This window comes from Podarcis liolepis, assembly GCF_965112155.1.
Source record: "Podarcis liolepis genome assembly, chromosome: 3".
NCBI classification, from domain to species: Eukaryota; Metazoa; Chordata; class Lepidosauria; order Squamata; family Lacertidae; genus Podarcis; species Podarcis liolepis.
This window is the reverse complement of record NC_139557.1, coordinates 26,410,193-26,423,106: the sequence shown is the minus strand read 5'-3', so window position 1 is coordinate 26,423,106 and position 12,914 is coordinate 26,410,193. Positions and strand designations below refer to the sequence as shown.

Below are 12,914 nucleotides of genomic sequence, written 5' to 3'. Positions count from 1 at the left end.
GATAGTTTGGGTTTCAAGGGATTCCTTTCCTGATCAGGCTTCTCTGCTCAAACAGGGGAGGTGCTGGCAGATGTTGTCATCTGTCCTGTACAGTCGTCCCGCCTTTAAAGGTGATGTCTTTTATAAGAGCTTTTCCTATTAGCTAGTTTTGTTTTGTGTACTTCACATATTTGCCCAGCAATTTGCACAGAAAGAGTTGAATCTCTATAGCAACGAGGCATCTCATGTTCAGTGTCTATTGCTTCCTTTCAAGTACAGCAAATGACAAACATTATTTGTCAAAGGTATTGACTCTTTTTAAAAAAGAAAGAAAGGAAGAAAGCTGAAATGTATATTTTCAGTAGGACAAAGACTTTCTTCCACGATCCATTTGGCAGATCCCACGGACAATACCGGGTCCACGAGGCAAGGAGACCAACAGCAGTAAAATTATTCCTTTTATTTATTGCAACCCTTTATGGTTGTGCCATTTGTGAAAGAAGATTTGTTTTGTCGTATACCTATTGCCAGGGTTGCAATAAATAAAAGCGTCCTGACTTTTAATGTTTACAGTGCAGGAAATCATGTGCTTCATAAACCTTGTAGGTTTTCCTAGTGAAGCCTGTATTTAAGGCACCTGAGAAATTGGTTTTATTTACATACTTATTTGATTAACGGCAGCCCGAGTTTTCTCATTAGATGGCTGTGCAGTGACACTGCCTTGCACCTGCATGTCTTTCCATTCATAGCAGGCTCATTAATTACTGAATTTTAAAAATCACACTCTGTTTTAACAAGGTTTGTACGCCAGCGGTAGCAGTGTGGAGGACTGCAGCTTAACTTAAGGCAGTGAGCTACTCCTGACACTCTTCATTTTAACCTTTTTGCCTCTGCAGATGGAAATCAGCTACCGACTCTAGTAGGAATTTCATACAGAGCTGTTACAAAACCCAGATTTTCAGAGGAATAAAAGCAACCATGCGTACAGTATTTAAGCCAGCGGGAGTTATGCCATCAACACTATAGCCTCTGTGCTGACAAGGGAAATTTGGAAGTAAAATATTGTCTCTGTTTTAAATATCCCTCCAGATTACTTGGAACACTGCAAGTGAGCTTACCCCACTCTTGTTTACTTTTATGTTTCAGCCTTGTCTTAGATCCACCCCACACTTTACAGGAATTCCACGGGAATTCGTCTGCCATTTCCCCTCTTAGAGCATGCATAATACCTATTTTATTTTTATTTATATCCCAAGTGTTCTCAGATCGCATTCAAATAAATACAATAAAATCCATCAATAAAACCAACTGGGGAGACATATCTAAACCTTTAGGGGAACGCAACAAAATGTTGCAGTCAGTTTTGGCTCCCCAGTGTACACACCCAATGGATGCGTGTTTCCCCTTCACAGGTCATGTAATCACTGCAGGAAACACTGGTACTGGTGTAACCCAGATGCCATGATACTGTTGCAGGCACGGCCTATGGTTGTAGGACAGGATCCAACCAAGTAGTTCTATTTGTGCCATGGGATTTCCCCTCTTTCTCCTCCATGCGTTCGTCCCGTCCCCCCCCCCCCCGAACTCCTCAAGTCTGCTCCAGAGGGTTAAAGGGAAACCCAGAACAAATTTAGGGAGCACATGGGAATAGAAGATGGCAAAAAAGTTACTTTACACAGCCCAACATTCTTGCCCTAACAGAGCTACTTTTTTGGGTACGCCCTATAGTATTTCAGAGCCAGTGTGGTGTAGTGGTTAAGAGCAGTAGACTCGTAATCTGGTGAACTGGGTTCACTTCCTCGCTCCTCCCAGTGCAGCTGCTGGGTGACCTTGGGCTAGTCACACTTCTCTGAAATCTCTCAGCCTCACTCACCTCACAGAGTGTTTGTTGTGGAGGAGGAAGGGAAAGGAGAATGTTAGGCGCTTAGAGACTCCTTCGGGTAGTGATAAAGCGGGATATCAAATCCAAACTCTTCTTCTTCTTCATGTGTAGAATATATTCCATGGCTTCTATCCAACCGACTCATGACTAACTTGTCCATTGATTTCAATGGGCTCTGCTCTGAGTATGTCTTAGTAAGGTACCACCCCACCATATAATAAACCAGTAAATCCATGGCCTTGTACAAGTAAAGATCTTTGCAGGAGTATCGACACAGTTCCAACCTCCCTGCCCTGCTCCTGGTAAGCCACAGCAACACTGGTGCCAGAGAACACCACCACCACTCTCGGTTGGCCTCTCTTGAATCTTTACATATGTTCATTTGCTTTACACTGACCAAAAGAGCCACATTGAATGCTTCCTTGTTGTGACCTTCACTAATATGAGGAGACAAGCAGCAAGTACACAAGACCACACTCGTGGATTCATGCCACCACTTCGGGGTTTGAATCCAGACCATTGCCAGGTTCATAAAGCTCCTATGACGTAGGATTTTGAACCTTGTGGGGTTGGGGTTTTTTATTAAAACAACAACAACCCCACAAGGGGTTCTAGGCATTCTTATTCTAAGGCTGGGTAGCAGAAAGAAAAGGCCTATGCTGGTCTAAATTTAGTTAAGAAGATACCAAGGAAGCCATAAGGTTCTGTTTTCAACATTACTGTCTGACCCAAATCACTGCCAGAACTTTGCAGGTTGAGAGGTCTCACTATTATTCTCACAATAAAAAAATTCCTTCCTGTAGCACCTTAAAGACCAACTAAGTTAGTTCTTGGTATAAGCTTTCGTTTTATTCTCACGTCTACAAGGTGTTGGCTATCAAGTGAATATCTAATACATACACTTTCATGTTCTTTTTAATCATCTCATTGCCAGTAAAATATAGGATTAAGTAATAATATGGATAACAGGTTAACTTTGGGGAGGATAAATGTTTGCCCCAAAGACCCATTCTAATAGGATACAGTCAGTTTTCTTAAGAAGTTTGAGAAAATATTGCCATCCTTTACATCTTCTTGTAGGTTGTTTTTTTTAAAAAAATGTTAACTAATCAGTGAATTTGTTACCGTATATACTTGAGTATAAGCCGATGCGAATATAAGCCAAGGGACCTAATTTTACCTCAAAAAACTCGGGAAACCTATTGACTCGAGTATAAGCCGGTTCACCACACCACAAACCTCCTGGTGGGCCAGAGTGTGTGTGTGTATGCGCACGTGTGTGCGTGCATGCGCACATAGCAGAGGGGGCTTCTCTCTCCTCCCCAGCCCCTCCCATCCCCCTGCCTACCTAGGGTGCTGCCGAGAGGCAGAGGCTGGTGGCAGCAGTGGCGGAGGAAGAACAAGCAGCCTGAAAGGGTTGCTTTCAGGCTGCTCATTCCTCCTCCTTCGCCGCCAACAGCGGCAAAGGTGAACGAGGAGGAAGGAGCAGCCCAAAAGGGCTGCTTTCAGGCTGCTCGTTCCTCCGCTGCCGCCGCCGCCAGGAACCCTCACTCAAGTTTAACCCGAGGGGGGCTTTTTCAGCTTAAAAAATGTGCTGAAATAGTGGGCTTATACTCGAGCATATACAGTCATTACTTTGGTTGCCTTTCACACTCTAAAAGGTCAAGGAATACTGGTTTACATGGCAAAAACATGAGGTCTTCAGTATGAAACTCAAGTTACAGTCATACCTCAGGATGAATACACTTCAGGTTGAGCGTTTTCGGGTTGCGCCCCGCCGTGACCCGGAAGTAACGGAACACTTTACTTCTGGGTTTCGCCGCTTGTGCATGCACAGACGCTCAAAATGACGTCACGCGCATGTGCAGAAGCGGCAAATCGCAGGTTGTGTTCGCTTCAGGATGCGAATGGGGCTCCAGAATGGATCCCATTCTCATCCAGAGGTACCACTGTATTTGTAAAGATCAAATATATGCTGGACATCGTTTCTTAAGGAAGGTGCTACAAAACTAATAAATACCGTATTTTTCATCCCATAAGGCACACCTAGTTTTTTGGGGGGGAAATAAAGGGGAAAAAATTATTTCCCCCCCAGGCGCGGAGAGCTCCGTGACACCTGGACGCGCTGATCTCAGCGCGCGCAGGCTTCGGCATGCTGGCAACTCTCCGCAAGCAGTGGGAGCGCTCCCGCTGCTTGCGGAGAGGTCCACAAAGCCTGGAGAGCGAGAGGGGTCGGTGCGCACTGACCCTTCTCGCTCTCCAGGCTTCAGTGAAAGCCTGCATTCTCCCCATAGGACGCACACACATTTCCCCTTCATTTTTGGAGGGGAAAAAGTGTGTCCTATAGGGCAAAAAAATACGGTATATATGCTATCTTTTTTTTGTTTTAGTTGTTGTTATGATCAACCATACTTTCAGGATATTTTTCTAGGAAGCAAGCAAAATTTCCAGAGGTTCCAATGATAAATTACACAATGTCATTTAATGAACTCCTTTTAATAATATTCACAGTGAACAGATATATTATTATAACTCCACCAGCAATGCACAGAAGCGGTTTTTATGGCACCATCTCACCTTTCTAAAAACAGTCTGACAATTCATAGCATATTTTTCCTGCCTTCATGGTGTTAAATAACTCTGTTGATAATTTTCAGTGCTAGTAGTAATAGACAAAACCAAGCTGTGTTGGGGTAAAAATGTGTTGTTACTTTCTTTATCACTGCCTTTTTCCCATTTTCCCTTGAACTTCAAATCCTTGTGATCTGTTTTCAGTAAGAGATTACAAAAAAAGAATCTAATAAACCTTCGGCTCCTATAGCTACCACCGATAGATTTATCAAATAATTAGCATTCGTTCTATCGCTCGGAGTATGCTGCTGATGTAGATTTCCTGTTCCTAAATATTAGAAATCATAAAATGGTACCGTGGGATGAGGCATTAAACAATTAACAGAATGCAATGACACCGTAACACACATGACGTATGTGTGGAAACAGCATGGGACCAGCAGGGTTAGGGAGACAAGAATCTGCCATGCTCTGTCAGCAGTGACTATCACATCCAGCCCTGCATTTACTAGCAGATCTCTTAACCCTGATAGGTCTATGTGGCCTGGAAAATGTGCATATAAAGCAAAGGAAGTGGAAGTTTGACATGCTTCTCACCTGGATGCCTTACAATTCAGGTACCTATCCCTCCTCCTTTGTAAAGTTCATATGCAGAGGATACATTCCATCCCTGCAACTAACAAGTTATTTCCTGATGGGAAATCAAGACCTCAGCCTTGAAAGGACCAGTCTACTCTACTGCAGATCACTGGCTTGTCTTTCCATACTTACAACACATTCCAGAGTGTAAAGATGTTTCTCTGTACATAACATTTGGAGGCTTAAAGACAGCCTTTGATGCAATGATAGAGAGTGTAAGGGGTGGGGGTGGGTTGGGAACGAAATCCAATTTAGACAGCAGCCTCTCAAATTACTAGGGCACCCTGCGTCCAGGGAAATATCTATGAAGCATGCTTACATAAGCCCTGGGCAGTATATTACTACTAATATTCATAATAATGAGGTGAAGCATTCCAGTGCTATATCTATTACTAGTAGCAGAAATATTTTTATCATTGCAAGCTTGATTATGTAAAGTGCCCATTACTGTCCATTTCCTGAATTTTACAGGCATACAGGTAAACTTCTCCCCACCTGAACACTAAAAGCATATATATATATATATATATATATATATATATATATATATATATATATATATATTGAGGAGAGGGTCCCCTCCACTGCCCAGATTTATTTTTGTGCACTTAGCACTAAAATGTTTAGCTTGCCAAATTGCATAGAAAATCCTCATTTGGCAATGGTTTCTGCTTCTAGGCATGGCAAGAAAATGAAAGGTATTAAAACATGGAAGCAATCGCTGGGGTATTTAGAGAGTGTCAGCCCTGCCAAGCTGCATAGAACGATAACTTGGAGCAAGATATATGCCTCTTGTATTGGTTTTTCTGGCATTGAGAATGTAACATTCAGAACTTTTAAAATCTAACTTAACTAAAGAAAGTATGCTCGAGGAATTCAGTTTCTGAGAATTTCATTACAAACTGCTCTGATCTGCTCCTCCCTGTCCAATTTGCAGACTGAAAGGTTTTCTCTCCTTCAGATTTTGCACTTATCGAAATTTTGCAATACAATTCTCTGTTCCAAAAATGTTTAAATTGGATGTTTTAACATAAAATCCATTTAGAAATGTGCACATTCAGATAAAATATATGTGCAAGTGAATAATTTGTGGTGAAATACATATCTAATTGCATAGTTTTAAACACAAATTTTCATGCGGATTTTGATTAATGCACAAACAGGACAGACCTATGAATAACCACATACAAAATTGGCATAGACTGGAAATAAACTAATCCATCCACCCTGAATTAAAAGTTCAGTTTTGATCACGTACTACAAGACTGCACATAAGGAGCCTTTGAATCTCTGGTGGTCGAGAAGAGGGATGTCAAGCACAATGCGACTCCATGTGTTCATTCAACATGGTTTCCAAAGTACGCGGGAAGAATGACAAAACAGAGCCATAGTTGCTCCTTGCAGTTTTGAAATATACAACAGCACACTGTTTGAAATATTTCACTCCATGAGATTCCCTACCCCACCCCATCCTGTGATCTCAAATACACCTCCTTGCAGATAACCTGCGCTGCAGTCAGTGTGTCTGATCCATTCGCAGACATGTTTGGGCCCGGACTGCTACTCGTAAAGAGAGAAATGTAATGTTAGTTTAAATCCACGAGGTAGTAATAATTCCAGGTTTTCAATGTTCACTTCTGCAGATTTATCTTTTGTGTTGAACTAGGTGGAAACAGCAACTGATTCAGATACCGAGAGCAGAGGCCTACGGGAATACCACTCAGTTGGAGTGCAAGTGGAAGATGATAAACGGTATGTCAAGCAAAGGCACAGTGTGTGTGTGTGTGTGTGTGTGTGTACATGATATAATGTGGTGTGAGTCTTCAAGAAAACATGTGCCATGTACGTGCATGTATTTGGTGTGTTTACATGTGAACATTTTACCATTATTAGAAATCATTGAATAATAGCTGTGAGCAACCTTTCCCCACCATTAATATCTATTCTATTTATTTATTTCTCCCAAAGCAGCTTACTCTTTTAAAAAGTCACATTAAAGAAAACACCAAAGTATTGCTACCTACACAATGAAAATCAGTACAAATTTGTTTAATAAAACCAAACAAGCAGCATGTTATACAACCGTATAGAACATCACTGCTAGCAGTCTTGTTGGATGCTAGCTCCTCCAGTTTGGCTTATCCAAAAGCCGATTGGCAAAGAAATACCTTTAAGCCTTGCCTTAAAAATAAAAATAAAAAATCAAGCCAAACCGAGCTCTCAGAGAGTATTTACATATTTTAGACCAGAGGTAGGCAACCTAAGGCCCATGGGCCGGTTCTAGCCCATGAGCCCATGGCCTGTTCCATGGATCAGCGTGGGGATTCCGTAGTGGTTTCTTTTCATGGCGCGGGCGCCATTTTTCCCCCGCCGACATTTCCCCCCCCACCGTGGTGGAACCTCCTCCCTCCCTCCTCCTGGTGCAGCAAATTTTCGGCCAATCGCCTGCTAAGGTTTGAGCCCCTGGCCAATGGGCAAGCAATGGCTGCGCGTGGCCGAGAGGAGGAAGGGGCTGGATTGAGCTGGCTGAGTACATTTCCACCAGCCCCTCGTCGGAGCAAGCTGTTTGCCACCACTGCTTATGCTGCCACCACTCTGCCAAGTGTGGCTCCTGTGCCTGCCCTTGTGAGCGGTAGAGGCTGTCGTCATCAGCGGAGGAGGAATGAGCAGCCTGAAAGCAGCTCTTTTGGGCTGCTTGTTCCGCCACCGCCGCCAGCCTCTGCCTCTTGGAAGCTCCCTAGGTAAGCAAGGGGACAAGAGGAACTGGGGGAGAGAGGGGGGAGAGAAGCCCCCTTTGCCGTATGCGCATGTGCGTATGCACACACACTCCAGCCCACCAGGAGGCTTGTGGTGTGGTGAACCGGCCCACCCCCCAAAAAGCTTGCCGACCCCTGTTTTAGACCTTAAGATTGGTCATTCATCTATTTGCTGTTATTTGGTTTAGTGATAATCTGAGTCACTGCGGCATTTTCAGGCAATCTCACCAGTTCACTTACAAATGTGGTGCTTTGTTTTCTACTGTGGGAACAAATCAATGTTTGCTTCCAAAGGTGGCTTGAATGATTTTCATTAGTATCGTTCTTCTGATCAATAGTCCCATTGTGTCCTATGTAAAGTAGGCTTCATTCACTTGCTTCATTCAAATAACCATGTTTGTTTTTTATTAATATTTCTGAACATTAATGATAAAAGATTCTGAATGGCTGCAGAGTTGAGATATTGTGATTTTATCAGGCAAATATATATATATATGTATTTTTGGGCAATATGTGGATTTGTGTGCTGTTTTCTGTTCCTCTCCAGGCATGGGCGGTTTAAGCGCTCAAATAGTGTAACAACAGCGGTTCAGGCTGACCTGGAACTCGAAGGCTTTCCAGGACACATAACAATGGAGGACAAGGGACTTCAGTTTGGTGGCTCTTTCCAGCGGCATTCAGAACCCAGCACCCCTACTCAATATGGTGCGGTAAGAACTGTACGGACACAGGGGCTGTTTAGTTACAGAGAAGATTATAGGACCCAAGTAGACACCTCCAATCTCCCACCACCTGAACCTTGGTTGGAACCAGCCATTGAGACAGTTGAAACAGGGCGGATGTCTCCATGTCGACGAGATGGCTCTTGGTTTATGAAGTTGCTACATACTGAGACCAAGAGGATGGAAGGATGGTGTAAAGAGATGGAGAGAGAAGCGGAAGAAAACGATCTTTCTGAAGAAAGTAAGACCATAGCCATATTTTGCATTTTCTTTTAGGGTACTTCTGAAACTGTCTAGTGCTTCTTTAATGTTTATATTTTTGCTGTGATCACTCGGGTAAATCTGATAAAACCCAACCCTTCTTCTTAAATCAAAGACCTATAACTTTATTTTGTAGTAGTAGTAGTAAAAGGGAGAAGTTTCTAAGGAAAGTTGTTGTTGGATAGCATGCTGACCTCTTGATTATTTGCACTGCGTATGATACACCTTTGGGATTTTGCTTCTATATGTTATATGTCTCCTGGGACTATAGAAGTTAAAACCTATTGAGTTATCTACATAGAAAAGCTCACACACATGTATTCCCCGTAGTCTGTGATTTCCAAATATGAAGGAGAATTCACATTTAATCCCACAGAAACATAAAATACAATTTCTTGAAATTTGAAGGAAAGGAAGAAACAGAACATGGCCCATGAATTCTCAGAATTTTCTGTAACTTTACATCACTGGTGTAGCAGCTAACTTTTTAAAAGTTATATTATACTATTGTTGTTGTTATGTTATGTTATGTTATGTTATGTTATGTTATGTTATGTTATGTTATGTTATGTTATGTTATGTTATGTTATGTTATGTTATGTTATGTTATGTTCAGATACAGGGAAGAGAAAAGAAAGAAATCCCAACTGCATTGCATTTTTAAATTCCCATGTCCAAAGTTCAGAATCTTTTGAGGGCTTATTCTGTGTTTCCACTTTGGATGGTAATCATGATTCAGTATAAATATTGTCCACCCAGTGTGATTTGTTCCATATTTTCACAAGCATCATTGGTGCCACACTATGATTGCTTGAACCCCATAGCAGTGCAACTGGTGGGACCAAGCTGTTGAGCCACCCTCCTGACTGCTTACCTGCTAGGGTGGCTAGGGTGGGGCAGGGTGGCGGCAATGTGGGGGCCACATAGGCATATTGGTGCAGCCAATCCCATGACCCTGCCAGTGTGCCCGTGCACCCCTCTTCCACTGCCAGGCCCTATCCTATCCCCATCCAGGTAAGCAGCAAGGACTCCAGTGTTGGGAAGGTGTCTCAATAGCCCAGCCTCACCTGTTGCATTGCTATGGGCTTAAGCAATCTTAGTGTGGCACTGATTCTGTTCATAAAAGATATGAAACAAATCACATTATATAAGCAGTAGATGCCATGCTTGGGTTTACGGGGCATTTCCAGTGATGATCAAGGCATCCATCCTCAGCAGGAAGAAGGGGAATTGCTTTGCAGACTGCATTATATTACCGAGCTCAGCACTCTATGCCTCTTTGTTTACAATCTATTACCACCTATTGTCTTTTATTCGGTTGACAACAGGGGTCCACAGAATATTGCCACCAATGGTAAAAAAGCATTTTATTTTGGAAACAGCAAGGAAACGCTTCCTGACGCTGTGTAACAAGAGTAACACTTTATTATTATTATTATTATTATTATTATTATTATTATTATTATTATTATTATTATTTTAAAAAACCAACTGGTAGGGGTAGGGGGTGCCTCTTTCGAAATGAAGCCGGATTGTGTCCTGTGTTGGGACACAGCATTGGTGTGGGGAAGGATGGAGGGGTTACTTCAAACAGACTTGTTCACCGCCACTCATCCCCTGTAAAATGACACCAGGAATCGCATAATGTATGTAAGGTAAAGGTAAAGGACCCCTGGACGGTTAAGTCCAGTCAAAGGCGACTATGGGGTTGCTTCAGGCTGAGGGAGCTGGTGTTTGTCCACAGATAGCTTTCCAGGTCATGTGGCCAGCATGACTAAACCACTTCTGGCTCAACAGGACACTGTGACAAGTACCAGAGCGCATGGAAATGCTGTTTGCCTTCCCACTGCAATGTAGGTTGGTTTCCCTGCCTTTAACCCCAATGGTCACCAACAGCCATGGCATGTAACAGTATAACCAAATAATTCCCTTTTGCAGTTCAAGCTTTTGCATACTTACTTGTTTCCCATGGGGCTTCCTTCTTAAAGGAAATGGAGGACAGATATGTGTGGAGAAAGAGTTACGCTTGCTTTGGGGCTTGTTTGAATCTTCCCGGTGAAAAGCTCTTTTCTCCTGGTTTTTCATCACATACCATCTGACACTTTTGCGCCTTCATGGGTTGATAAGCACACACTCAGGAGGGCGTCGTGATATCGCAGCCTGAAATAACAAAGAGTCCTGTGGCACCTTAAAGGCTAACAGATTTATTGTGGTCTCTTTATTGTCCTTTGCTGTGACAGACTCTGGGATTTGTCACAGCTTGAAATGCATCTTGATCGACATACATGACATGAACACTCCTTGATGAGAGCAAGTCATTTTGGCTCAAGGCAACCGTTCAGGTGCTACTATTTTCTATGGTGAAATACTGCTTCCAGTAGGCTTTACAGGAAAGTCTGTATATTTAACGTGTCAGTGCTTGTCCATCTCTGTATATTAATGTAGCCTGAGTAGATCTTCTCCAAGATATAACCAGACGATATTGATGGCATAATACGTTTATGCTGTTTATCTTCTGTGATTTATGCCTACCAATAAAGGTTTAGCCAAAGTAGACATGCGGTTTGAAAGGCAAGGCTGCTTCCTGTGAATGCAGATTTGAGCAAACACAGTGGCAGTGAGATTCTAAAGCTCCACTCATGTCCAGGCAACACCAGATATTATACACCCGCAGCATAGTCAATCTTCTTTTGGTTGTGAATGTGCTGCTTCAAGGAGTTTGCAAAGCCATTGAAAACAGACCCTAGGAGTTTGCCTCACAGGTATACTGCCTCATGGTCTAACTCATTTGGGCTGTAGTTTTTGCTTCTGATTCCCTGGGTAGTTGGACATGCAAGGCAGCTTTTGCTGTGGACAGAATAATCAACCTGATAGAAGGGAGGAGGACAAAACAGTCTTCCCAGTTCCCCCACTTCCAAGACACTGCCTCTGGAGAGCCAGTGTGGTGTAGTGGTTAAGAGCGGTGGACTCGTAATCTGGGGAACCGGGTTCGCGTCTCCGCTCCTCCACATGCAGCTGCTGGGTGACCTTGGACCAGTCACACTTCTCTGAAGTCTCTCAGCCCCACTCACCTCACAGACAAAATAAAAAATTCCTTCCAGTAGCACCTTAAAGACCAACTAAGTTAGTTCTTGGTATGAGCTTTCGTGTGCATGCACACTTCTTCAGGTACCACACTTCTTCAGGTATCTGAAGAAGTGTGCATGCACATGAAAGCTCATACCAAGAACTAACTTAGTTGGTCTTTAAGGTGCTACTGGAAGGAATTTTTTATTTTGACTATGGCAGACCAACACGGCTACCTATCTGTCACCTCACAGAGTGTTTATTGTGGGGGAGGAAGGGAAAGGAGAATGTGAGCCGCTTTGAGACTCCTTTCGGTAGTGATAAAGTGGGATATCAAATCCAAACTCTGATGCTGCTGCTGCTACTCTTCTTCTTCTTCTTCTTCTTCTTCTTCTTCTTCTTCTTCTTCTTCTCTGATTGCCCCACCATAAATGCCTGCAGGAGACAGCAAAGGGAGGCATCAAGTTTGACTGGCAGGTTAGAGGATAAATCTTAGGGGGTTTTGCTTACAATGTCTGGGTTTCCAAATAGGGTGTGCCAAGCAGAGCCAGTGGCCACCTCAGAGCAGAAACAATTCATACGTATAAGCCAGCAATCTCAGGTCATACTTTGCTAGATCAGACCAAAGAACACATTTGGCCCTAGTACACTTTTTGCACCTGGTAATGAGTAGCCAGATGCCTCTGGTAAATTTACAGGCCACCATTTGCTCTTTGTCCCTGGGTGGCTGAAAACCAGGGACATACTGCTTAGAGAACTTTCAGTGGCTAGCATGGATAATAGGGACAGATAACTTCATGACTATTTTTAACAGTCATTTTGGCCCCGTTCACATGACACGATGTATACTGCAAGCACAGGCAGAAAGGGCAAAGGTTGTGATTCTAGCTTGGTTCTTGAAGGCCTGAATGGAGCCCTTGTGTGACTGAGAAGTCTGGGTGAACAGTTGTATGTATGCCTAACTCCACAGGTTGGGAGTGGAACTAGTGGGCACAATCCTACCTACCTTTCTTGTGCCCACCTTTCTTCTGGTCTATA

General features: G+C 43.1%; 1 protein-coding gene and 1 long non-coding RNA gene across 15 annotated transcripts in view; one reads left to right on the top strand and one right to left on the bottom strand.

The window, feature by feature from the left end:
- Positions 1-12,914, bottom strand: part of LOC310703501 — a 419,307-nt gene that overhangs the window by 180,349 nt on the left and 226,044 nt on the right. The gene's annotated exons all lie outside the window — the stretch shown is intronic.
- DLGAP2 (DLG associated protein 2) overlaps positions 1-12,914 on the top strand; it is a 399,875-nt gene that overhangs the window by 361,264 nt on the left and 25,697 nt on the right. For all 14 annotated transcript variants that reach the window (XM_083495509.1, XM_083495510.1, XM_083495502.1 and 11 more), the window contains 2 exons: positions 6,738-6,823; positions 8,375-8,790. In XM_083495509.1, the coding sequence (XP_083351635.1) occupies positions 6,738-6,823; positions 8,375-8,790 (502 nt within the window). The remainder of the gene's footprint in view (positions 1-6,737; positions 6,824-8,374; positions 8,791-12,914) is intronic.